The sequence below is a fragment of the Bufo gargarizans genome, unplaced genomic scaffold, assembly GCF_014858855.1.
Source record: "Bufo gargarizans isolate SCDJY-AF-19 unplaced genomic scaffold, ASM1485885v1 original_scaffold_1701_pilon, whole genome shotgun sequence".
NCBI lineage: Eukaryota > Metazoa > Chordata > Amphibia > Anura > Bufonidae > Bufo > Bufo gargarizans.
The window spans coordinates 39440-65158 of record NW_025334472.1 but is presented as its reverse complement, the minus strand read 5'-3'; the positions used below and the strand labels follow the sequence as shown (position 1 = coordinate 65158).

Below are 25719 nucleotides of genomic sequence, written 5' to 3'. Positions count from 1 at the left end.
CTGAATGGAGGTGAGAAATTGTAAACAAAGGTGGCCCGCAAGAAGTTCTCTGCCAGTTGGCTGGGTTTTGAAGCAGGGCCCTCCAGTGGAGTTCACTACCTCTGCTACCTTTCACCAGATGGTTGGTGTGGGAACATGGCTGACAGTAAATATTAATCCATATTCCTCACACTGGCCCAGCGGAAAAATCTGTACAGAGCATTGGATTCTCAGGAAAATCCTGACCATGTGAACATGCCCTAAGGATACGACCAAGCGGATCGTCCACAGCGCGTCCTCCTTCATCTGGAAGCTGTGGCGTCACAGCGCGGCCATTGACAATCAGTGTGAAAATTGTGCTAAAGCCACCGGTTCTCATGGTTCTGAAGTGCGTCACGGAACAGTTAGGAGAGCGGTGCTGAGGACCGAGCTGTCCGTCACTCAGGGGTCACGCCCACACGCAGGGGTCACGCCCACACTCAGCTGCTCAGCATTGTAAAAATGAGGGGCAGAACGTCAGCGTAGTGAAGCAGTAAGGGTGGCGGCCCTGCTCCCTGTGGGAATAGTGTTCTTCTAACGTCCATCTTGTTTTTTACTTTATTTTTTTTGAACGTCTGCACAGAAAACGCCAGAACTTTGATTTTATGACCTCTTCCCCACAAAGACCCTCCTGTGAAATGTCGTGCATCAGCCTCGGTGCAGAGCCGTTGTCTTCCAGCAGAGGGCAGCACCGGGCGCTCCGCCGCTTATCTGTTTCATCGGATTCTGTCATCTTTGTTATTTCTGGTGTTTGTGGTTTATTTCTGCGCCGCCCTCGCTGGTTTCACGTATCGCACTGAGGAGAAGCAGCGCAGACTGCAAAACACGAAGCTCGCTGCAGGATCAGTGTGATAAAGCCCCCTAATCCCCCCATTATCTCCTGGACGCCACAGTCCCCTAGACCCCACCTTGATCTCCTGCACCCCCCCCTTTATCTCCTAGACCCTGGATCCGACTGACACCCACAGCCTCTTGCACCCAGTTATCTCCTAGACCAGTGATGGCAAACAGAGTGCCCAAACTGCAACCCTACCATCCACTTATTTATCGCAAAGTGCTAAGGCCTCTTTCACACTTGCGTTGTCCGGATCCGGCGTGTACTCCACTTGCCGGAATTACACGCCGGATCCGGAAAAACGCAAGTGAACTGAAAGCATTTGAAGACTGATCCGTCTTCAAAATGCGTTCAGTGTTACTATGGCAGCCAGGACGCTATTAAAGTCCTGGTTGCCATAGTAGGAGCGGGGAGCGGGGGAGCGGTATACTTACAGTCCGCGCGGCTCCCGGGGCGCTCCAGAGTGATGTCAGAGCGCCCCATGCGCATGGATGACGTGCCATGCGATCACATCATCCATGCGTGTGGGGCGCCCTGACGTCATTCTGGAGCGCCCCTAGAGCCGCACGGACGGTAAGTATACCGCTCCCCCGCTCCCCGCTACACTTTACCATGGCTGCCAGGACTTTAGCGTTCCGGCAGCCATGGTAACCATTCAGAAAAAGCTAAATGTCGGATCCAGCAATGCGCCGAAACAACGTTTAGCTTAAGGCCGGATCCGGATCAATGCCTTTCAATGGGCATTCATTCCGGATCCGGCCTCGCGGCAAGTGTTCAGGATTTTCTCCAGGCCGGAACTGAAGACGTCCTGATGCATCCTGAACGGATTTCACTCCATTCAGAATGCATTGGGATAAAACTGATCAGGATTCTTCCGGCATAGAGCCCCGACGACGGAACTCTATGCCGGAAGACAAGAACGCAAGTGTGAAAGAGCCCCAAGGCTGCAATGGCAATGAATACCAATATAGTATATCAATCATTTAGCTATAATATCCTGCCTACACTCAGTGCGCTGCCTGCGCTGATGAATGGCAAGAAAAGTCTAAGGCATATTGGTACACCATAGACTTTTTGCAGGGTGCGAGTGCCCACAGAGAGGGCTCCGAGTGCCACCTCTGGCACCCGTGCCATAGCTTTGCCACCACTGTCCTAGACCCTCGATCCGACTGACACCCATGATTCCCTTGCACCTCTTTATCTCTTGCACCCATGATCCCCTGCACCTCTTTATCTCTTGCACCCATGATCCCCTGCACCTCTTTATCTCTTGCACCCATGATTCCCTGCACCTCTTTATCTCTTGCACCCATGATTCCCTGCACCTCTTTATCTCTTGCACCCATGATTCCCTGCACCTCTTTATCTCTTGCACCCATGATTCCCTGCACCTCTTTATCTCTTGCACCCATGATTCCCTGCACCTCTTTATCTCTTGCACCCATGATCCCCTGCACCCATGATTCCCTTGCACCTCTTTATCCCCTGCACCCATGATTCCCTGCACCTCTTTATCTCTTGCACCCATGATCCCCTGCACCTCTTTATCTCTTGCACCCATGATTCCCTGCACCTCTTTATCTCTTGCACCCATGATTCCCTGCACCTCTTTATCTCTTGCACCCATGATTCCCTGCACCTCTTTATCTCTTGCACCCATGATCCCCTGCACCCATGATTCCCTGCACCTCTTTATCTCTTGCACCCATGATCCCCTGCACCTCTTTATCTCTTGCACCCATGATCCCCTGCACCTCTTTATCTCTTGCACCCATGATCCCCTGCACCTCTTTATCTCTTGCACCTATGATCCCCTGCACCTCTTTATCTCTTGCACCCATGATTCCCTGCACCTCTTTATCTCTTGCACCCATGATCCCCTGCACCTCTTTATCTCTTGCACCCATGATCCCCTGCACCTCTTTATCTCTTGCACCCATGATCCCCTGCACCTCTTTATCTCTTGCACCCATGATCCCCTGCACCTCTTTATCTCTTGCACCCATGATCCCCTGCACCTCTTTATCTCTTGCACCTATGATCCCCTGCACCTCTTTATCTCTTGCACCTATGATCCCCTGCACCTCTTTATCTCTTGCACCCATGATTCCCTGCACCTCTTTATCTCTTGCACCCATGATCCCCTGCACCTCTTTATCTCTTGCACCCATGATCCCCTGCACCTCTTTATCTCTTGCACCCATGATCCCCTGCACCTCTTTATCTCTTGCACCCATGATCCCCTGCACCTCTTTATCTCTTGCACCCATGATCCCCTGCACCTCTTTATCTGTTGCACCCATGATCCCCTGCACCTCTTTATCTCTTGCACCCATGATTCCCTGCACCTCTTTATCTCTTGCACCTATGTTCCCCTGCACCTCTTTATCTCTTGCACCCATGATCCCCTGCACCTCTTTATCTCTTGCACCCATGATCCCCTGCACCTCTTTATCTCTTGCACCCATGATCCCCTGCACCTCTTTATCTCTTGCACCCATGATCCCCTGCACCTCTTTATCTCTTGCACCCATGATCCCCTGCACCTCTTTATCTCTTGCACCCATGATCCCCTGCACCTCTTTATCTCTTGCACCTATGTTCCCCTGCACCTCTTTATCTCTTGCACCCATGATCCCCTGCACCTCTTTATCTCTTGCACCCATGATCCCCTGCACCTCTTTATCTCTTGCACCCATGATCCCCTGCACCTCTTTATCTCTTGCACCCATGATTCCCTGCACCTCTTTATCTCTTGCACCCATGATCCCCTGCACCTCTTTATCTCTTGCACCCATGATCCCCTGCACCTCTTTATCTCTTGCACCCCCCCCCCCCCCTTTGCGATCTCCTGCACCCCGTATACTCTCAATATTATGTGTTAGGTCTTTCCGTAAATGCTGATCCGGAGCACGAGGGCGGCCATGTTTGGAGGAGATGCAGCCGGTTACTTCCCCATTATTATTGGTCTAATAGAGCTGGAGATCAGCGGCTCCTGCGGCGCTGGTTTTCTTCAGGGGGAAACCTAAACATTTCATGTGAAAATAGACCTTTGTTGTCATAGGTGTAGCTGCCAGGGTAAGGGCGCCAACACCCAAGGGGGCCCATCCCCCCCACCCAGACAATGTGTGGACAAAGGGGCGGCTCTGCAGCGTTATCTCTGTGACATCATGTGTTCATTACAGCTCCGCAGTGACATCACCAGTGCACAGTGACTCTGATATGCCTATAGGGCTCATGGTGTGCATTATCTCCCTATTGTGACCTCACTGGGTGCGCGTCTCGCTGCTGTGACCTCACTGGGTGCGCGTCTCGCTGCTGTGACCTCACTGGGTGCGCGTCTCGCTGCTGTGACCTCACTGGGTGCGCGTCTCGCTGCTGTGACCTCACTGGGTGCGCGTCTCGCTGTTGTGACCTCACTGGGTGCGCGTCTCGCTGCTGTGACCTCACTGGGTGCGCGTCTCGCTGTTGTGACCTCACTGGGTGCGCGTCTCACTGTTGTGACCTCACTGGGTGCGCGTCTCACTGTTGGGCTGTCACACACGCTCCCCTCTGCTGTCGGGCTGTGTCACACACGCTCCCCCCTCTGCTGTCGGGCTGTGTCACACGCGCTCCCCCCTCTGCTGTCGGGCTGTGTCACACGCGCTCCCCCCTCTGCTGTCGGGCTGTGTCACACGCTCCCCCCTCTGCTGTCGGGCTGTGTCACACGCGCTCCCCCCTCTGCTGTCGGGCTGTGTCACACGCTCCCCCCTCTGCTGTCGGGCTGTGTCACACGCGCTCCCCCCTCTGCTGTCGGGCTGTGTCACACACGCTCCCCCCTCTGCTGTCGGGCTGTGTCACACGCGCTCCCCTCTGCTGTCGGGCTGTCACCCACGCTCCCCTCTGCTGTCGGGCTGTGTCACACGCGCTCCCCTCTGCTGTCGGGCTGTGTCGCACGCGCTCCCCTCTGCTGTCGGGCTGTGTCGCACGCGCTCCCCTCTGCTGTCGGGCTGTGTCGCACGCGCTCCCCTCTGCTGTCGGGCTGTGTCGCACGCGCTCCCCTCTGCTGTCGGGCTGTGTCGCACGCGCTCCCCTCTGCTGTCGGGCTGTGTCGCACGCGCTCCCTTCTGCTGTCGGGCTGTGTCGCACGCGCTCCCTTCTGCTGTTGGGCTGTGTCACACTCCCCTCTGCTGTTCCTCCCATCACCACAGAGCCCGGCTCATTGTTTTGCACGTCCCCCTCCCCCTCCCGGCTCTTGTTTACTATGGTGAACTGATTTGACTCCTGCAGGCTGTAGTGGGAGGCATGAGGTTCTGCTTCTCCTCTCATTGGCGCCTCTGCCTCGCCGCTGATTGGTTGGCACTGTGCCTCGCTCATATTTCTTCTGCTCAGTCCTTTAACTCTTTCAGTGCCTTCAGGCAGCCAAGTCTCCCCTAGTCTAGGTGGGTTACTATGGGGCTGTGCAAATGCAGGTGATGCAGGCGCAGTCCCATGTAAAAGCAGATGTGAATGCAGAGCTGGGGCCTAGCAAATAAATATGTACTCGTCTGTAATGGAAGATGAGAGTAGTAGTACACACTGGCACACAGATATATGGCCGGTTATATTGGGGGTTATCTCCTTCTCCGGGTAGCAGATGCTGGGTGACTACTACTCCCTGCAGCCATGACCAGGCCTGTGAGGGTTGTCAGCGCCCCCCAGACCCTGGCGGTGTCTACGTCGCCCCGTTCTCACCCTCTTGTGTAGATTGTTTGCCGCTGTTAATTGTACTGTAGTTCTGGCATTCTATTCCTGGATCAGGAGGATCAGGATGAGCAGTGATACAGAAGGAGCTGATGGCAGGATGCTTCACATTACCGTAAAATATGAGATCATCACCCTCATCATCTTTGCTGTTTATGGGTCTTGCTGCCAAATGACCTCAGTCACAGGGATGATTCCTGGAGGTTGGAGTCACCGCCTCCCGTGAAGTGGGGTATGGTAACCTGTGGGCTTGGCCTTACATGACTTGGAGGCCCCCTTAAAGGGGTGGTCTCCTAGACGCCTGTGCCCATATGGACCCGCTACTGGTGTGATGACCCGGCCAGATGGTGGTCTCCAGCCTACAGCTCAGCCGCCGATGCAAAACTACAACTCCCAGCATGCCTTGACCTTGTCATCTCTTCCTAAAAGCAGTAAAACATAAATTACCTGAAAGCTTTTTTTTTTTCCCGGCGTTTCCCTTTAAGGTCCGGCGTCGTCACCTGTGAAATCTGCCCCTGAGATGGGGGGCCGCCGCGTTCTGGATGTCACGGGAGGGCCGTAACGCGGACATGAGCGTTCATTGGTCTCTATGGTAGCCCGCCTGCTACCTACCTGCGAACCTGAAACGGGGGTGAATCGTGAGCGGCACTGGGGGAAGTCAGCGTGGAGGGAGCGCCATCCTGAGGGCGCGGCGCTAATAAGGGGCGCTTTGGCGATTTTCTTCAGTTGAAGTGACGCGTTTCTGTCTTGTCACTTACTTACAAAAGTTTGTTTTGACTGGAAATGAAAACCGTCAGCAAGCAGGGCGCGCCGTGGCCAGATCCGTGATCGGTGCGATTGTGCGCCGATGATCCTGGGCTGTCGGAGATAAGTGGCGCCTGCAGCCGGCTGTTAGCAGATTATCCCTGGGGGGGGGACGCCGATGTTTCTGTTTTACTTTCGGCTTCGTATTTTTGCAGGGATAGTTCATAAGCTGCGATTACTGTGCAGCACGTGACTACTCCGACTGCGGATGATGAGAGTCATGAGCTGCTGCTTACCTCATCTCCTAAAAAGAGCAGAGCGACCCAATCGTCACCGAAAAAGATGCGGTCAATAAGTGATGTCATCAGCGCGCCGGCACCATGGACGCGGGTCACCGACCTCACCGTCTGCGGAGGGAATAGTCGCTTCCTACGGAGTTTACAAGGTTTTATGGCGCTTTTTAGAAGTTTTTGGGTGGCATTTTCCGGTTTGTTACGTTTTCTGGTTTGTTACATTTTCTGTTCTGTTACGTTTTCTGGTTTGTTACATTTTCCGGTTTGTTACGTTTTCTGGTTTGTTACGTTTTCTGTTCTGTTACGTTTTCCGGTTTGTTACATTTTCCGGTTTGTTACATTTTCTGCTTTGTTACGTTTTCTGTTCTGTTACATTTTCCGGTTTGTTACATTTTCCGGTTTGTTACGTTTTCTGTTCTGTTACATTTTCTGGTTTGTTACGTTTTCTGTTCTGTTACGTTTTCTGTTCTGTTACGTTTTCTGTTCTGTTACGTTTTCTGTTCTGTTACGTTTTCTGTTCTGTTACGTTTTCTGTTCTGTTACGTTTTCTGGTTTGTTACGTTTTCTGGTTTGTTACGTTTTCTGTTCTGTTACGTTTTGTTGCACTTTCCATTTCTTCCTGTCGTCTATTTTTCGGGTGTTTTTTACATCCTATGAGGGAAGTTCCGTACCTCGTGTTCCTCTTAACACTTTTCACCCCAAAAACTGGGTGTGGTTAGTGAGATGTACTATATTTACACCAGCATTTGGCGGTGGGCGTCACGTTTACCCGGACGGTCTCTGCCGCATGCTGCGCCTCCTGCGCCTCCCTGGTGCCTCGTGTCTGTGACTCACCGCGATCTGCAGCACAAATAAACAATTACACAGATAGTACAACTGCGGGAGCTCGGGCCAACCAATCGCACCGCGCCGTGGTCACCGTGGGAACACCGTGTGTGGGAGGAGCATTTAAAGGGGAAGTGTATGAATTTATATAAAAATAAAAAGATATGGATCCTTCCTTCTTTGCAGCGTCCCCCCTCCCCCCCCCCACAGATGATTATTGGGGGGACCCGGCTGTGTTCTGTAGGTTCTGTCCGGGGTCCGCGCCCTGCTTAAAGGGGTATTCCGACATCTTGGGAGTCCCTCGCAGGTATGACATTCAGGACACTGGGAGAGCCGGATGATGAGAGTAGTTACTATCAACTTGCTGAGGAGATTGCGCCACATACCAACTAGGCGGGACTGTGGAATGGCTCCAGGGGCCCCCAGCTGCTGTGCGGTCATAGAGATGGGGCCCCAGCGCATCCCCCCCCACTAATGGACAACCTCCATCTAAGAGGAGGGGAGAGGCCGGCGCTCGGACCTAGTGGCCCCGGCATGTGACCATTACTGGGGCCCCATCCCTGGCTTATTCTCATTATCACATGTAAAGATCTCTGCTTGCTGTCAGTGGATGGAGAGCGGTCTATAGATTCAGCCTGGACACAATTGGACAGGGACCTGGGCCGGCAGGAGTACTACCCCCAGTGCTGTGTGAGGAGTATCACCCCCCCCCCCCCGCCTCCAAATCACAGGCGGAGGATGGGAGTTGTCTCAGAGGTCATGGGAGAACCACAAGGCCCAGGGATTCTCCACTCTGGACAGTTCCTTTAGGAAGTCCTCTGCCAATCCACTCTGGGGGACCCCCATACTAATAGGTGCAGAGGGACCCCCACAGGGGGTTGTGACCCGGTGTCCAATAGAAGCCCCCCGTGTGGCCCCCATTGTGGCTTTGCAGGGGTTTCTTGGTTGTCATGGTGACCTGCCTTCCATATTCCCCATTATTGAGGTTATAGTATCTTAGGGCTACGTTCACACTGTGTCTTACCGCGAATTGATGCGGTTTTGTGACAATTCCCATAACAAAGGCGCAGGGTGTGAACGTAGCCATGCGGTGAGCCTGTGTTTGGGCTCCGGCACCGCCGCCATACCGCGGGGTGTGCACAGGACCCCTCCTGAGAGAAGGTTGTAGCAGGACAGCGCTCCCCTCCCCCACCCGGGGACCCCGCCCCCTGCCGTGTGTCACACCCCGCCCCTCACCAGTCACTGCGCCGCAATCTGACCCGCTTCCCCGGTCAGGCCCCGCCCTACTCCAGCTCCAGCCAATCCCGGTCCCGTAGCTCTGAAACGTCATGTCATTACCATACCATCCAGAGAAGGTGTAGTGGGGAGCCGCGTCCTGACCAATCAGCGCCGCCGCTGCACGCACTCTCTCATTTGCATATGACTGACATTCCTGTGCCAGCCAATGGTGGGACAGAGCGGGTGAGAGAAGTGATTTGCATGTGAATGACGCGGCCCGGGCAGCCAATGGCGGCGCAGAGCGGTAAATGGGCATGCGTAGCGGGGGGGCCGGCTTCCCTCCAGTCCGCTCTCAGAGAGGGGCAGAGTGAATGGTGATACGACGCTGCGGCCGGAGGGGAGCGCTGACACCGGCCCCGCACCGCCCCGAGCGGCCACCACAACAAACCGATCCCTCAGCGTGGCCCCCGTGCGAGCTGCGCAGGAGGCGGCGGGGAGACCGTCAGCAGCATCCAGGAGGCAGCGGGGAGACCGTCAGCAGCCAGGGAGCCCGCATCAGTGCCCAGGAGGGAGTGAGGAGACCGTCAGCAGCCAGGGAGCCCGCATTAGTGCCCAGGAGGGAGTGAGGAGACCGTCAGCAGCCAGGGAGCCCGCATCAGTATCCAGGAGGGAGTGAGGAGACCGTCAGCAGCCAGGGAGCCCGCATCAGTGCCCAGGAGGGAGTGAGGAGACCGCCAGCAGCCAGGGAGCACGCATCAGTGCCCAGGAGGGAGTGAGGAGACCGTCAGCAGCCAGGGAGCCCGCATCAGTGCCCAGGAGGGAGTGAGGAGACCGTCAGCAGCCAGGGAGCCCGCATCAGTGCCCAGGAGGGAGTGAGGAGACCGTCAGCAGCCAGGGAGCCCGCATCAGTGCCCAGGAGGGAGTGAGGAGACCGTCAGCAGCCAGGGAGCCCGCATCAGTGCCCAGGAGGGAGTGAGGAGACCGTCAGCAGCCAGGGAGCCCGCATCAGTGCCCAGGAGGGAGTGAGGAGACCGTCAGCAGCCAGGGAGCCCGCATTAGTGCCCAGGAGGGAGTGAGGAGACCGCCAGCAGCCAGGGAGCAGCATCAGTGCCCAGGAGGGAGTGAGGAGACCGTCAGCAGCCAGGGAGCCCGCATCAGTATCCAGGAGGGAGTGAGGAGACCGTCAGCAGCCAGGGAGCCCGCATCAGTGCCCAGGAGGGAGTGAGGAGACCGTCAGCAGCCAGGGAGCCCGCATCAGTGCCCAGGAGGGAGTGAGGAGACCGTCAGCAGCCAGGGAGCCCGCATCAGTGCCCAGGAGGGAGTGAGGAGACCGTCAGCAGCCAGGGAGCCCGCATCAGTGCCCAGGAGAGAACGGGGAGACCGTCAGCAGCCAGGGAGCTCGCATCAGTGCCCAGGAGAGAACGGGGAGACCGTCAGCAGCCAGGGAGCTCGCATCAGTGCCCAGGAGGGAGTGAGGAGACAGTCAGCAGGCAGGGAGCCCACCTTCAGCAGCCAGGGAGCCCGCATCAGTGCCCAGGAGGGAGTGGTGAGACCGTCAGCAGCCAGGGAGCCCGCATCAGTGCCCAGGAGGGAGTGAGGGGACCGCCAGCAGCCAGGGAGCCCGCATCAGTGCCCAGGAGGCAGTGAGGGGTCCGCCAGCAGCCAGGGAGCCCGCATCAGTGCCCAGGAGGGAGTGAGGGGACCGCCAGCAGCCAGGGAGCCCGCATCAGTATCCAGGAGCCCGCATCAGTATCCAGGAGCCCGCGGGGAGACCGTCAGCAGCCAGGGAGCCCGCATCAGTGCCCAGGAGATAGTGGGGAGACCGTCAGCAGCCAGGGAGCCCGCATCAGTATCCAGGAGGCAGCGGGGAGACCATCAGCAGCCAGGGAGCCCGCATCAGTGCCCAGGAGGGAGTGAGGAGACCGTCAGCAGCCAGGGAGCCCGCATCAGTGCCCAGGAGATAGTGGGGAGACCGTCAGCAGCCAGGGAGCCCGCATCAGTGCCCAGGAGGCAGCGAGGGGACCGCCAGCAGCCAGGAAGCCTGCATCAGTGCCCAGGAGGGAGCGAGGAGACAGTCAGCAGCCAGGGAGCCCGCATCAGTGCCCAGGAGGGAGCGAGGAGACCGCCAGCAGCCAGGGAGCTGCATCAGTGCCCAGGAGGGAGCGAGGAGAGTCAGCAGCCAGGGAGCCGCATCAGTGCCCAGGAGGCAGCGAGGAGACAGTCAGCAGCCAGGGAGCCGCATCAGTGCCCAGGAGGCAGCGAGGAGACAGTCAGCAGCCAGGGAGCCGCATCAGTGCCCAGGAGATAGTGGGGAGACCGTCAGCAGCCAGGGAGCCGCATCAGTGCCCAGGAGATAGTGGGGAGACCGTCAGCAGCCAGGGAGCCCGCAGCCAACAACTTACAGTAAGACAAACTGCTGTGACAGCCTGGGGAGACACCTACCTGCAGTGGAGAGACACCTACCTGCAGTGACAGCCTGGGGAGACACCTACCTGCAGTGACAGCCTGGGGAGACACCTACCTGCAGTGGAGAGACACCTACCTGCAGTGACAGCCTGGGGAGACACCTACCTGCAGTGGAGAGACACCTACCTGCAGTGACAGCCTGGGGAGACACTTACCTGCAGTGACAGCCTGGGGAGACACCTACCTGCAGTGGAGAGACACCTACCTGCAGTGGAGAGACACCTACCTGCAGTGGAGAGACACCTACCTGCAGTGGAGAGACACCTACCTGCAGTGACAGCCTGGGGAGACACCTACCTGCAGTGACAGCCTGGGGAGACACCTACCTGCAGTGACAGCCTGGGGAGACACCTACCTGCAGTGACGAGACACCTACCTGCAGTGACAGCCTGGGGAGACACCTACCTGCAGTGACAGCCTGGAGAGACACCTACCTGCAGTGGAGAGACACCTACCTGCAGTGGAGAGACACCTACCTGCAGTGACAGCCTGGAGAGACACCTACCTGCAGTGACAGCCTGGGGAGACACCTACCTGCAGTGGAGAGACACCTACCTGCAGTGGAGAGACACCTACCTGCAGTGACAGCCTGGGGAGACACCTACCTGCAGTGGAGAGACACCTACCTGCTGTGACAGCCTGGAGAGACACCTACCTGCAGTGACAGCCTGGGGAGACACCTACCTGCAGTGACAGCCTGGGGAGACACCTACCTGCAGTGACAGCCTGGGGAGACACCTACCTGCAGTGACAGCCTGGGGAGACACCTACCTGCAGTGACAGCCTGGGGAGACACCTACCTGCAGTGGAGAGACACCTACCTGCAGTGACAGCCTGGAGAGACACCTACCTGCAGTGGAGAGACACCTACCTGCAGTGACAGCCTGGGGGGACACCTACCTGCAGTGGGGAGACACCTACCTGCAGTGACAGCCTGGGGAGACACCTACCTGCAGTGGAGAGACACCTGCCTGCTGCCTGGAGCCCTGCAGAGAGACCTGACTTGCCCACTGAGCCGGCCCCTGGCGTGTGGAGGGGCGGGGGATGCCCAGTGGCTGCCGTGTGGTGCTGTCATGTGAAGCTGGCAGCACTGCCCCCCCCCCATTACTCACATTTGTTATTGTTTTTGCCCTGTGGCCCCTGGAGCGGACCCTACACCCTGACAGCACACCTGAGATGTCGGTGACGGCTCCCAGGGCATCGTGACCAGCCTGCGGCCAGCATGTTCTCCTCGGAGCGGGCACCCAACGCCCGCAGCCTCAGCATGTTTGGTTAGTCACCCGGGCACCTGTAGTACTGACATGTTGGCACGACACCGCAGATCTGGGTCAGCGCTTGTGAGTGGGAGGACTCGCCCTGCACAGCCTCCCCCACACCGCCCGCTCCGGCCCTTGGTTGTAAATGATTGAATCCAGTGGTGGGGGCAGAGCGGGCGCAGGGAGCGGTCAATGCATGGATTAACCCCCTCCATCCTGACATAGCTTTGGAGCTGGGGATAGTAGTTTGGGGGGTTACAGGGGTCATGGCGGGTACAGCGCAGGATAGTCCTGCTGCCCCCGGAAGTGGGAGGCGGGCATGCTGTGTACTTGTGAGCGGGCGCTGTGTTATGTGCCCACGTAGTCATCCCCTTAGAATGGAGATGCAGTTGGGGAATTGCTAGTCATGCGATTGTCTTATATCCGCTGGACTGGCACCTGTGTGGCTGGCATGGGCTGGATGTCCACTGGTGTTGTGGTTGGCATCACTGAGGGGGGTCAGACCCAGCAGCTTTATTATGGGGTCACCCCACCAACGACTCTTAAAGGGGCGATCCAGGATTAGAAGGATTCTACCAGAAATGGCGCCTCCCCGTCCACGGGTCGTGGGTGGAGTCGCAGCTCTGCCCCATAGAACTGCACTACCAGACGTGGCCAGGTGTGGCGCTGTTCTCTGCGTTCACACAATCTGCACCAAACGGACAGCGTTTGTAGACGGATCCGGATCTATTTTTTTTAACAATCTGCACATGCGCAGACCGGAAGGACGGATCCGGCACTAATGCATTTCAATGTAAACTAATGCCGGATCCGGCATTCCGGCAACTGATCCGGAAGTTTGGACGGAGATAAAGCGACAGCTGCTGCGGTATTTCCTCCGTCCAAAGCGCCGTTCAGCAAAGACGTCCTGATGCATCCTGAGCGGATCGCTCTCCATTCAGAATGTATGGGGATGAGACGGATCAGCTCTTTTCCGGTATTGAGCCCCTAGGACGGAACTCAGCGCCGGGAAAGAATATCGCTACCTGAGCGATAGAATGTAGCCAAATCTCTTAAAGGGACAGACACATTAATTTCCCTGATATGTTTGCTGAGCAAGTGAAAACAATCTGTTGCTCTCTGTTATCAGCCCTTTCAGACTGTGAGTGGTGGTAGGTGGTCCTGGTCTGTCGCCGGTCGTGTTGTGTGCACATTGCTGCGCTGTGAGTGGTGGTAGGTGGTCCTGGTCTGTCGCCGGTCGTGTTGTGTGCACATTGCTGCGCTGTGAGTGGTGGTAGGTGGTCCTGGTCTGTCGCCGGTCGTGTTGTGTGCACATTGCTGCGCTGTGAGTGGTGGTAGGTGGTCCTGGTCTGTCGCCGGTCGTGTTGTGTGCACATTGCTGCGCTGTGAGTGGTGGTAGGTGGTCCTGGTCTGTCGCCGGTCGTGTTGTGTGCACATTGCTGCGCTGTGAGTGGTGGTAGCTGGTCCTGGTCTGTCGCCGGTCGTGTTGTGTGCACATTGCTGCGCTGTGAGTGGTGGTAGGGGGTCCTGGTCTGTCGCCGGTCGTGTTGTGTGCACATTGCTGCGCTGTGAGTGGTGGTAGGTGGTCCTGGTCTGTCGTGTTGTGTGCACATTGCTGCGCTGTGAGTGGTGGTAGGTGGTCCTGGTCTGTCGTGTTGTGTGCACATTGCTGCGCTGTGAGTGGTGGTAGGTGGTCCTGGTCTGTCGTGTTGTGTGCACATTGCTGCGCTGTGAGTGGTGGTAGGAGGTCCTGGTCTGTCGTGTTGTGTGCACATTGCTGCGCTGTGAGTGGTGGTAGGTGGTCCTGGTCTGTCGTGTTGTGTGCACATTGCTGCGCTGTGAGTGGTGGTAGGTGGTCCTGATCCTTGTGTACATAGTGGGTGCAGGAGCAGTGGCGCTGCAGGTGACAATTTGTGCCTCGTGCTGGCACTGAGCTCAGCAGACAGACTGTGTGCGCCACTGTCCTCTGGCAGAGTGCAGGGTACAGACTCCACGTGGTCTTGGCAGTGGTTGTGCAGAGTAGAAGCATTGCTCGTGTACTGAGACTGCGTGGCGCGGAGAGGCGACGTCCCAGACCTGAGGCCGTGCGGCGCGGAGAGGCGACGTCCCAGACCTGAGGCCGTGCGGCGCGGAGAGGCGACGTCCCAGACCTGAGGCCGTGCGGCGCGGAGAGGCGACGTCCCAGACCTGAGGCCGTGCGGCGCGGAGAGGCGACGTCCCAGACCTGAAGCCGTGCGGCGCGGAGAGGCGACGTCCCAGATCTCATGCAGCAGGGAGGGAATCTGCTATGTTTTCCTTCATGCACAGTAAGCAGAGATCTTACCACTAATGAAGAAACACAAAGTATATGGGAAGGTTACAGTGTGAACAGGACCGTATCCAGCAATCGTGCTAAGCAGTGGAGGTCAGGGGTAGTAGTCTCTCCTGGTGCTGCCAGTTGTATCGGGGGACCCCCTCTAACAGACCGCTCTGCCCCCCAACATGTCCGATCCTTCTTTCCCCCGACATCTGGCAGGGACTGTCAGTGCATCCGCATACACATGAGGCGGTCGGCAGCTTCAGCCCTGGTGGATGTGTCTCGAACATGATGAGATGAGATTAGCAGACAGTCTGTGCTGTGTAGAGCCCCCCTTTAGAGCTGTGACCGCCGTGCTCTCCCTGTCTGGCTGATATCAGTAGAGCGCTCTGTGCTGTGTAGAGTCCCCCTTTAGAGCTGTGACCGCCGTGCTCCCCCTCTCTGGCTGATATCAGTAGAGCCCCCCTTTAGAGCTGTGACCGCTGTGCTCCCCCTCTCTGGCTGATATCAGTAGAGCACTCTGTGCTGTGTAGAGCCCCCCCTTTAGAGCTGTGACCGCCGTGCTCCCCCTCTCTGGCTGATATCAGTAGAGCACTCTGTGCTGTGTAGAGCCCCCCCTTTAGAGCTATGACCGCTGTGCTCCCCCTCTCTGGCTGGTATCAGTAGAGTCCCCCTTTAGAGCTGTGACCGCTGTGCTCCCCCTCTCTGGCTGGTATCAGTAGAGCCCCCCTTTAGAGCTGTGACCGCCGTGCTCCCCCTCTCTGGCTGGTATCAGTAGAGCCCCCCTTTAGAGCTGTAACCGCCATGCTCCCCTCTGGCTGGTATCAGTAGAGCCCCCCTTTAGAGCTGTAACCGCCGTGCTCCCCTTCGCTGGCTGGTATCAGTAGAGCCCCCCTTTAGAGCTGTGACCGCCGTGCTCCCCCTCTCTGGCTGGTATCAGTAGAGCCCCCCTTTAGAGCTGTAACCGCCGTGCTCCCCCTCGCTGGCTGGTATCAGTAAAGCCCCCCTTTAGAGCTGTAACCGCCGTGCTCCCCGTCTCTGGCTGGTATCAGTAGAGCCCCCCTTTAGAGCTGTAACCGCCGTGCTCCCCCTCTCTGGCTGGTATCAGTAGAGTCGCCCTTTAGAGCTGTGACCGCCGTGCTCCCCCTCTCTGGCTGGTATCAGTAGAGCCCCCCTTTAGAGCTGTGACCGCCGTGCTCCCCCTCGCTGGCTGGTATCAGTAGAGTCCCCCTTTAGAGCTGTGACCGCTGTGCTCCCCTCTCTGGCTGGTATCAGTAGAGCCCCCCTTTAGAGCTGTGACCGCCGTGCTCCCCCTCGCTGGCTGGTATCAGTAGAGCCCCCCTTTAGAGCTATGACCGCCGTGCTCCCCCTCTCTGGCTGATATCAGTAGAGTCCCCCTTTAGAGCTGTGACCGCTGTGCTCCCCCTCTCTGGCTGGTATCAGTAGAGCCCCCCTTTAGAGCTATGACCGCTGTGCTCCCCCTCTCTGGCTGGTATCAGTAGAGCCCCCCTTTAGAGCTATGACCGCCGTGCTCCCCCTCTGGCTGGTATCAGTAGAGCCCCCCTTTAGAGCTGTGACCGCCGTGCTCCCCCTCTCTGGCTGATATCAGTAGAGTCCCCCTTTAGAGCTGTGACCGCTGTGCTCCCCCTCTCTGGCTGGTATCAGTAGAGCCCCCCTTTAGAGCTATGACCGCTGTGCTTCCCCTCTCTGGCTGGTATCAGTAGAGCCCCCCTTTAGAGCTGTGACCGCCGTGCTCCCCCTCTCTGGCTGGTATCAGTAGAGCCCCCCTTTAGAGCGATGACCGCCGTGCTCCCCCTCTCTGGCTGGTATCAGTAGAGCCCCCCTTTAGAGCGGTAACCGCCGTGCTCCCCTCTGGCTGGTATCAGTAGAGCCCCCCTTTAGAGCTGTAACCGCCGCGCTCCCCCTCTGGCTGGTATCAGTAGAGCCCCCCTTTAGAGCGATGACCGCCGTGCTCCCCCTCGCTGGCTGGTATCAGTAGAGCCCCCCTTTAGAGCGATGACCGCCGTGCTCCCCCTCTCTGGCTGGTATCAGTAGAGCCCCCCTTTAGAGCGGTAACCGCCGTGCTCCCCTCTGGCTGGTATCAGTAGAGCCCCCCTTTAGAGCTGTAACCGCCGCGCTCCCCCTCTGGCTGGTATCAGTAGAGCCCCCTTTAGAGCTGTGACCGCCGTGCTCCCCTCTCTGGCTGGTATCAGTAGAGCCCCCCTTTATAGCGGTGCTCCCCCTCCCCCGCCTCACATTGTCTTGGGGCCGCTCTGAGGAAGGTCACAGCAAGTCTGAGAAAACAGGAACCAGAACAAAGGAGCCCTTCCTGATGCAGGGTGTGCGTCCGCCGCTGGTGACACCATCTCGAGGGTCCGGCCGCCCGCCCCCCGGGGGGCTCCTTACATATAGAACCGAATTGTACTTTGTGTTTCCATCATTTTCCAGATCTCTGCTTCCTACCAGTGAATGGAATCCGTCGATGGGTAGAGATTAGAGCTTTTGGGATGTATTTATTTCCTTTCATATCACGGTGTTCAGCCTGCGCCTCCTGGTTCATGGGCTGACAGCACTTACACAGGCAGGGCAGTGTGATCTCCACATATCAGTGCGGCTTATTCAGGGTCTGTGCAGAGTTTGGTGACCATTGGTGGTTGTGTTACCTGTGATAACTACAACTCTCAGCATGTGCTGCGCTCTGAGATGTGTGCCGCCCCGATCCGGTCGCGCTCATCACATGTTCTTTGTCCTTCCTTTAGTCTGGACCAACGTGGAGCCGCGCTCTGTCGCCGTCTTTCCCTGGCATTCTCTGGTCCCGTTTTTGGCTCCGAGCCAACCAGACTCTTCCGTCCAGCCCACGGAGGGGCAGCAGCCCGCCAGTCACCCTGGTGCCACCAGCCAAAGCAAAGGTAAGTGCCACCCGCTGCCTGCGCTGCTGTATGCCCTGGGGTCTACAGCACAGGTTCACTGTATTCTGCTCCCCAGAGCCCCCCGAATCGGCCTCAGTGGCAAATGAGGTGGTGCCCGTGCCAAGCGGTGAAGATGAGCGATGCGGAGTTACCCTGACCGACACTGTGCCCCAGCTGCCCAATGAGGAGCCTGCAAGACAGTCCCAGCACCAGGAGGGCACCACACAAGTTCCTACAGGGGAGCGGAGGGCAGATAGTGAGACCGAGAGCGACCACGATGACCCGTGAGTGCGGCTGTGGACCATGGATGAGTTTCGGGCTCGGATCTGGGGTCTGGATGAGTTTCGGGCTCGGATCTGGGGTCTGGATGAGTTTCGGGCTCGGATCTGGGGTCTGGATGAGTTTCGGGCTCGGATCTGGGGTCTGGATGAGTTTCGGGCTCGGATCTGGGGTCTGGATGAGTTTCGGGCTCGGATCTGGGGTCTGGATGAGTTTCGGGCTCGGATCTGGGGTCTGGATGAGTTTCGGGCTCGGATCTGGGGTCTGGATGAGTTTCGGGCTCGGATCTGGGGTCTGGATGAGTTTCGGGACCAGACGCCGAAACTCAACCAGGCACTAGATCAGAATTCCGAAACTCCTTAGGATCAGACCCGAAACTTGCCCAGACCAGATTCCTCAAACTCCTCCAGACCCCAGCTTAGACCCAAAACATACATGGCCTGATAATTCCGGGGCCCGCTGCTTTTGGGCGCAAAATTGTACACTAGTAAATGTGAACCATGGACCCCCGTCTGACGTCGGTGCAGTAAGATGGCTTCAGATAGTTTTGGTACCGCTGGAGCCTCTCGTGGCCGCCAGCATGGGTATATACAGGGGGGTGCTGATTGTGGGGGTCCTCCTTGGATGACCCGATTGGGCACATGTTCGTGGAGGTCATATTGAGAATCTCTTTCTCCTGCAGGTTCTTCACTATCGGACCCTCTGAGATGCCGCTGCAGGTGCATTCTGGGAAACGCAGGACCCAGTCTCTCAGTGCCCTCCCCAAGGACAGAGACTCCTCCTCCGAGAAGGATGGGCGGAGCCCTAACAAGGTATTCTGGGGGGGGGGGGCCCGAGTGTCAGACCTGGGGAAGATGAGATCCTTACAAACTCTTCTATTTTTCTTGCACAGAGGGAGAAGGATCACATTCGCCGTCCCATGAACGCCTTTATGATATTCAGTAAACGTCACCGGGCCCTGGTGCATCAGCGTCACCCCAATCAGGACAACCGCACCGTCAGCAAGATCCTGGGCGAGTGGTGGTACGCGCTGGGCACCAAGGAGAAGCAGAAGTATCATGACCTGGCCTTCCAGGTACAGTGTGGTGTGAAAAGATATAGCCGCGAGATGAGGAGACGCGCGGGGGGGGGGGGGGTGATAGAGATCACAGGGCGAGCGGTGTAGATGAGGAGGTGATAGAGATCACAGGGCGGGCTGCAGGACAGTAGCGGTGTAGATGAGGAGGTGATAGAGATCACAGGGCGGGCTGCAGGACAGTAGCGGTGTAGATGAGGAGGTGATAGAGATCACAGGGCGGGCTGCAGGACAGTAGCGGTGTAGATGAGGAGGTGATAGAGATCACAGGGCGAGCGGTGTAGATGAGGAGGTGATAGAGATCACAGGGCGGGCTGCAGGACAGTAGCGATGTAGATGAGGAGGTGATAGAGATCACAGGGCGAGCGGTGTAGATGAGGAGGTGATAGAGATCACAGGGCGGGCTGCAGGACAGTAGCGGTGTAGATGAGGTGATAGAGATCACAGGACGGGCTGCAGGACCGTAGCGGTGTAGATGAGGTGATAGAGATCACAGGACGGGCTGCAGGACAGTAGCGGTGTAGATGAGGAGGTGATAGAGATCACAGGGCGGGCTGCGGGACAGTAGCGGTGTAGATGGGGAGGGGATAGAGATCACAGGGCGAGCGGTGTAGATGAGGAGGTGATAGAGATCACAGGGCGAGCGGTGTAGATGAGGAGGTGATAGAGATCACAGGGCGAGCGGTGTAGATGAGGAGGTGATAGAGATCACAGGACGGGCTGCAGGACAGTAGCGGTGTAGATGAGGGATAGAGATCACAGGGCGGGCTGCAGGACAGTAGCGGTGTAGATGAGGAGGTGATAGAGATCACAGGGCGAGCGGTGTAGATGAGGAGGTGATAGAGATCACAGGACGGGCTGCAGGACAGTAGCGGTGTAGATGAGGAGGGGATAGAGATCACAGGGCGGGCTGCAGGACAGTAGCGGTGTAGATGAGGAGGGGATAGAGATCACAGGGCGGGCTGCAGGACAGTAGCGGTGTAGATGAGGAGGGGATAGAGATCACAGGACGGGCTGCAGGACAGTAGCGGTGTAGATGAGGAGGGGATAGAGATCACAGGGCGGGCTGCAGGACAGTAGCGGTGTAGATGAGGAGGGGATAGAGATCACAGGGCGGGCTGCAGGACAGTAGCGGTGTAGATGAGGAGGGGATAGAGATCACAGGGCGGGCTGCAGGACAGTAGCGGTGTAGATGAGGAGGGGATAGAGATCACAGGACGGGCTGCAGGACAGTAGCGGTGTAGATGAGGAGGGGATAGAGATCACAGGGCGGGCTGCAGGACAGTAGCGGTGTAGATGAGGAGGGGATAGAGATCACAGGGCGAGCGGTGTAGATGAGGAGGTGATAGAGATCACAGGACGGGCTGCAGGACAGTAGCGGTGTAGATGAGGAGGGGATAGAGATCACAGGGCGGGCTGCAGGACAGTAGCGGTGTAGATGAGGAGGGGATAGAGATCACAGGACGGGCTGCAGGACAGTAGCGGTGTAGATGAGGAGGGGATAGAGATCACAGGGCGGGCTGCAGGACAGTAGCGGTGTAGATGAGGAGGGGATAGAGATCACAGGACGGGCTGCAGGACAGTAGCGGTGTAGATGAGGAGGGGATAGAGATCACAGGGCGGGCTGCAGGACAGTAGCGGTGTAGATGAGGAGGGGATAGAGATCACAGGGCGAGCGGTGTAGATGAGGAGGTGATAGAGATCACAGGACGGGCTGCAGGACAGTAGCGGTGTAGATGAGGAGGGGATAGAGATCACAGGGCGGGCTGCAGGACAGTAGCGGTGTAGATGAGGAGGGGATAGAGATCACAGGACGGGCTGCAGGACAGTAGCGGTGTAGATGAGGAGGGGATAGAGATCACAGGGCGGGCTGCAGGACAGTAGCGGTGTAGATGAGGAGGGGATAGAGATCACAGGACGGGCTGCAGGACAGTAGCGGTGTAGATGAGGAGGGGATAGAGATCACAGGGCGGGCTGCAGGACAGTAGCGGTGTAGATGAGGAGGGGATAGAGATCACAGGGCGAGCGGTGTAGATGAGGAGGTGATAGAGATCACAGGACGGGCTGCAGGACAGTAGCGGTGTAGATGAGGAGGGGATAGAGATCACAGGGCGGGCTGCAGGACAGTAGCGGTGTAGATGAGGAGGGGATAGAGATCACAGGACGGGCTGCAGGACAGTAGCGGTGTAGATGAGGAGGTGATGGAGATCACAGGGCGAGCGGTGTAGATGAGGAGGTGATAGAGATCACAGGACGGGCTGCAGGACAGTAGCGGTGTAGATGAGGAGGGGATAGAGATCACAGGACGGGCTGCAGGACAGTAGCGGTGTAGATGAGGAGGGGATAGAGATCACAGGGCGGGCTGCAGGACAGTAGCGGTGTAGATGAGGAGGGGATAGAAATCACAGGGCGGGCTGCAGGACAGTAGCGGTGTAGATGAGGAGGGGATAGAGATCACAGGGCGGGCTGCAGGACAGTAGCGGTGTAGATGAGGAGGGGATAGAGATCACAGGGCGGGCTGCAGGACAGTAGCGGTGTAGATGAGGAGGTGATGGAGATCACAGGGCGGGCTGCAGGACAGTAGCGGTGTAGATGAGGAGGGGATAGAGATCACAGGGCGGGCTGCAGGACAGTAGCGGTGTAGATGAGGAGGGGATAGAAATCACAGGGCGGGCTGCAGGACAGTAGCGGTGTAGATGAGGAGGGGATAGAGATCACAGGGCGGGCTGCAGGACAGTAGCGGTGTAGATGAGGAGGGGATAGAAATCACAGGGCGGGCTGCAGGACAGTAGCGGTGTAGATGATGAGGGGATAGAGATCACAGGGCGGGCTGCAGGACAGTAGCGGTGTAGATGAGGAGGGGATAGAGATCACAGGACGGGCTGCAGGACAGTAGCGGTGTAGATGAGGAGGGGATAGAGATCACAGGGCGGGCTGCAGGACAGTAGCGGTGTAGATGAGGAGGGGATAGAGATCACAGGGCGGGCTGCAGGACAGTAGCGGTGTAGATGAGGAGGGGATAGAAATCACAGGGCGGGCTGCAGGACAGTAGCGGTGTAGATGAGGAGGTGATAGAGATCACAGGGCGGGCTGCAGGACAGTAGCGGTGTAGATGATGAGGTGATAGAGATCACAGGGCGGGCTGCAGGACAGTAGCGGTGTAGATGAGGAGCTTTATCAGCCTCCTGCAGCCGCTGCGCGTTTCCTGTTGCTTTCTTGCCGCTCTGTCCCGTTCAGAGAGAAATCCATCCGAGGGTTCGGTCTGTGGACCTTTCTCCACTCTTCTGAATGGACAGTCGTAACCGTTCAGGAGAGGAGGAGCCGGCAGAGCGCTCGTCTGATGGAGTTCACTGTGATCGGGACAGAGCAGCCTGCAATGTATGAGAACCACACGTCGGCTGCAGCAGACAACAGCAAAGTCCTTCCTAGAGACCCTGCCCCTAGAGGTGTCCACAGGGGTCCGGGGACACGTCTCACCCGGAGCGGCCACTTCACGGCACTTGTGTTCCTCCATAACAAGAGCCTGTTACCAGCTACGTGTGAAGGGCTCCGGGCCCCGTCTCTCTCCCTGAAGGCCATATGTACGGGGTCCTCCGATCTCAGCAGGGTTGTCAGGGGGCTCCCCTCTGATAAGGTGATGCTTCTAGGATAGGCTTTATCCTCGGGGACCCCCCCAGGCCTGAGACTGCAGGGGGTGCAGCACAGATTTATCAGGGTGCCCCAGCCAGCATCCTGTGCGGGGTCATTACCCAATCGGCCTGCCGTAGCAATGCATTCTCTTGGCGCTGCCCGTTTGCCTGTATAACGGTGGGCACCGCCGCCCTTCTCATAACAGGTGAAAGAAGCACATTTCAAGGCGCACCCCGACTGGAAGTGGTGTAACAAAGACCGCAAGAAGTCCAGCTCGGATGTGAAGCAGGTGATGCCCGGTCCCTGGGGGGTGCCCAAAGAGATGAGGGAGAGGAGCATGTCTGAGACTGGCACCACAGCCGCCACGGGAGGTGAGACCCGTCCCCGGGGTCCTGGTGTGTACTGGGGTCTTCATGTTGTCTCGGTAAATCATTTCTCTGGTTTTCAGTTTCCTCAGATATGGCCCCGTCCGGTCTGCTGCTGGAAGCCAAGCACGGGGCCCCCTCATCCAGTATGGCACCCGGAGATCGCCTGCCCGTGTCCTCTACATCCGCAGCCCAGCTCCCTCGTCCCCGGGCGTTCTCCCACAGCGCTGTGCAGAGCATCGAGCACCGGGAGGATAGCCAAGCCCTGCAGGAGCTCAAGCAGGTAGACGGCAGCCCCTGACGGGAAGCCGTGTATACCGGGGGGTAGATGAAAGCTCAGGGGGCACTGCCAGCTCTTAAAGGGGTGGTCTCTGAGCTGGATATGAGTGTCACAGCTCCGACCCCCAGTCATCTTATTTAGCCCCCAGGTCAGTAAATCGGAGGGAGGAAAGTGACGGGAAAGGCCCCTTATGTTCTCTGAGCCTGGAGAATCCCTTTAACCCTTTGGTGCAGAACAGTGTAGATGCCCAGAAGCTGTGGATTACCGGCTGCTGCATCGGGGAGAACTGAGTCATGCCGTTCAGATGCCACGGTCAGTAGTGACTGCAGCTTCTAAGTGGTTAGACGGGGAGAAAAGGCTCAATAGGTAGTTAGGGTATTCAGCAAAACGGGCCAGTTTTGTCAACCTCTGTAATTAAACAAGAATTCTTATGTTCACTGACAGGAAGCAGAGATTTTGAGACAGAAAGTTGTCAAAGATTTCATTATACAGTGATTCATCTTCAGTTTCAAAAGACTGCACTGGCCCTTTAAACATTAAAGGGCACCTCATTTTAGAAAGTGTCATAGAGACCTGTCAGAAGTGTAGACCTGTGGGGGTCCGACTGCTGATAGGGGAGTGCTGCCCCCCATGGGTTCTCCTCGGCTGTGGGGTGGGTCGGGATCTATAGGAGAGGGGCTCGGCATTCAGCCCTGTCACTTCAGCGACCGGTGGGGGGTCTCAGCAGCCGGACCCCCAATCCAAACCTCTCTGTGACTGACCGCGATGGGGGCCCTTTAAGCAGATCTGAGTCCGTCCACATAATCGTGAACGTGCATCAATGGCGATTATTCACAGATGTGCTCAAGTCGTTCTCCATATTCCAATCAGAAGGCGGCATTCGGCGGTCCGGAGCCCCCGGCATTCCCAATGCCCACCCACAGTGAGAGTTCCGCTTGCCCGACGTCCCGCGCCTGTCCGAGCCTTCCGGGACCCTACCGCCCTCCACGCACCGCCAGCGAGGACATGACCAGCGACGAGGAGAGGATGGTCATCTGTGAGGAAGAGGGGGACGACGATGTCATCGGTAAGTGGACGCCATTGGCCGCGTCGTGCGGTTTCGGCGTTTTCCTAATGAATCTCCTCCTCCTCGGCAGATGACGGATTCGGCTGTGCGGACATAGACCTGAAGTGTAAGGAGCGCGTCACGGACAGCGACAGCGAGGGGGCGTCCGGAGACGAGGCGGAAGGCAAGGTGAATTGCACAGAGATGTTCCCAGAAGCCTCTGCTGTCGCCATTCCCGCAGTTTAACCCTGTCCTTGCTGTTTCCCCAGGGGGCACCACAAGGGGTCTTCTCGCCCGTTATTCGCTCCTCCTCCCTTTCTGGGAACTTTCCTCTTTCCTCTGAAGACTTGAAATCTGAACGACCCGTGAATATGGTTCAGTCGCCCAAGCCCAGCGACCACCCTCAAGCGGCCTTCCCCCGCGGGTATCCTCCGCTTCCTCCAGCCAAACCTCCTCCTCGTCAGCCCAGCCAGCACCAAGCTAAAAGGCCGCCCGAAGTGCGCTTCACTATGGTGGACCCTGCCGCCAGCTACAAGAGGAAGCGCGGCTCCGAGAGTGGGGGCCAGAAGGTGGCAGCAGAGGCGGCCCCTCCTGTAAGTCAGTACCCCGCTCAGTCCGTCATCTCCTCCAGTGCCCCCCAGACTCTTGTTTTTCCCAGTATATCTTCACCCAACCCCTTGAGCACTGTGTATTCAATACCCAGACCCTATGACGTGCATCGGGGGGCCCCAGAGAGCCGCTCTGTTGTACCCACAGTAGGGACTGTGCTTGTGTCGGGGCCACAAGGGATTGGTGTCCTTCCCCCGGGCTTCAGGCCGGCTTCTACAGTGGTGACTAATGTGGTGAAACCAGTCAGCAGCACACCGGTGCCCATCGCCAGCAAGCCGGTGCCGATGAGCCGGGGCGGCAGCAGCAGCGACTTGTATGACGGGCGAATACCTGGCTCCCCCGTGGGCATTGGCGTGGTGTATGCCCATGACAGGAAACCAGTGCAGCAGCTGACATCTCCAGCATCTTCCCCACTACCACACGGAAAACCAGCTGGTGGGCTAGTGACCAACCTCCTAGTCGGGGCGCCCAGCTATGGACAGCCTGCGCCCACTTCTGGAAACGGTACCGGGACTGCTCCAGTCACAGCCCTGCAGTTCATTACCCAGAACCCTGCAGGTAGCCCTAATGGGGCCGTGCCTCTGGGGATCCTTCAGCCGCAGCAGCTGCTTCCTGCAGCGTCGGGCAAGCGGGGAGGCATCACCCAGGTGCAGTATATTCTGCCCACAATACCACAGCAGCTGCCAGGGGGCATCCAGTTCACTCTTCCACCTGGAAATGCAAAGGTGATCGCCACACCTCAAGGCGTTCCTATGGTCCAGCCTGGCCCCGCTGCCAGCCCCTCGCTGGGTATTGTGTCGGCAGCTGGTAGAGGTAAGTCCCTGACAACCCTGCCCTCTTGCATTTGTGTTTGC

The 25719-nt window shown here is 57.7% G+C and overlaps 1 protein-coding gene across 5 annotated transcripts in view; it reads left to right on the top strand.

Moving 5' to 3' along the window:
* Positions 1–25719, top strand: part of CIC (capicua transcriptional repressor) — a 75703-nt gene that overhangs the window by 40895 nt on the left and 9089 nt on the right. For 2 of the 5 annotated variants that reach the window (XM_044274367.1, XM_044274369.1), the window contains exons 2-10: positions 17433–17582; positions 17659–17866; positions 18544–18673; positions 18754–18936; positions 22772–22937; positions 23015–23214; positions 24049–24277; positions 24348–24445; positions 24526–25678. In XM_044274367.1, coding sequence (XP_044130302.1) covers positions 17433–17582; positions 17659–17866; positions 18544–18673; positions 18754–18936; positions 22772–22937; positions 23015–23214; positions 24049–24277; positions 24348–24445; positions 24526–25678 — 2517 coding nt within the window. Of the gene's footprint in view, positions 1–12042; positions 12393–17432; positions 17583–17658; positions 17867–18543; positions 18674–18753; positions 18937–22771; positions 22938–23014; positions 23215–24048; positions 24278–24347; positions 24446–24525; positions 25679–25719 lie in introns of those variants that run through there. The other 3 variants (XM_044274372.1, XM_044274371.1, XM_044274370.1) reach the window with 3 other exon arrangements.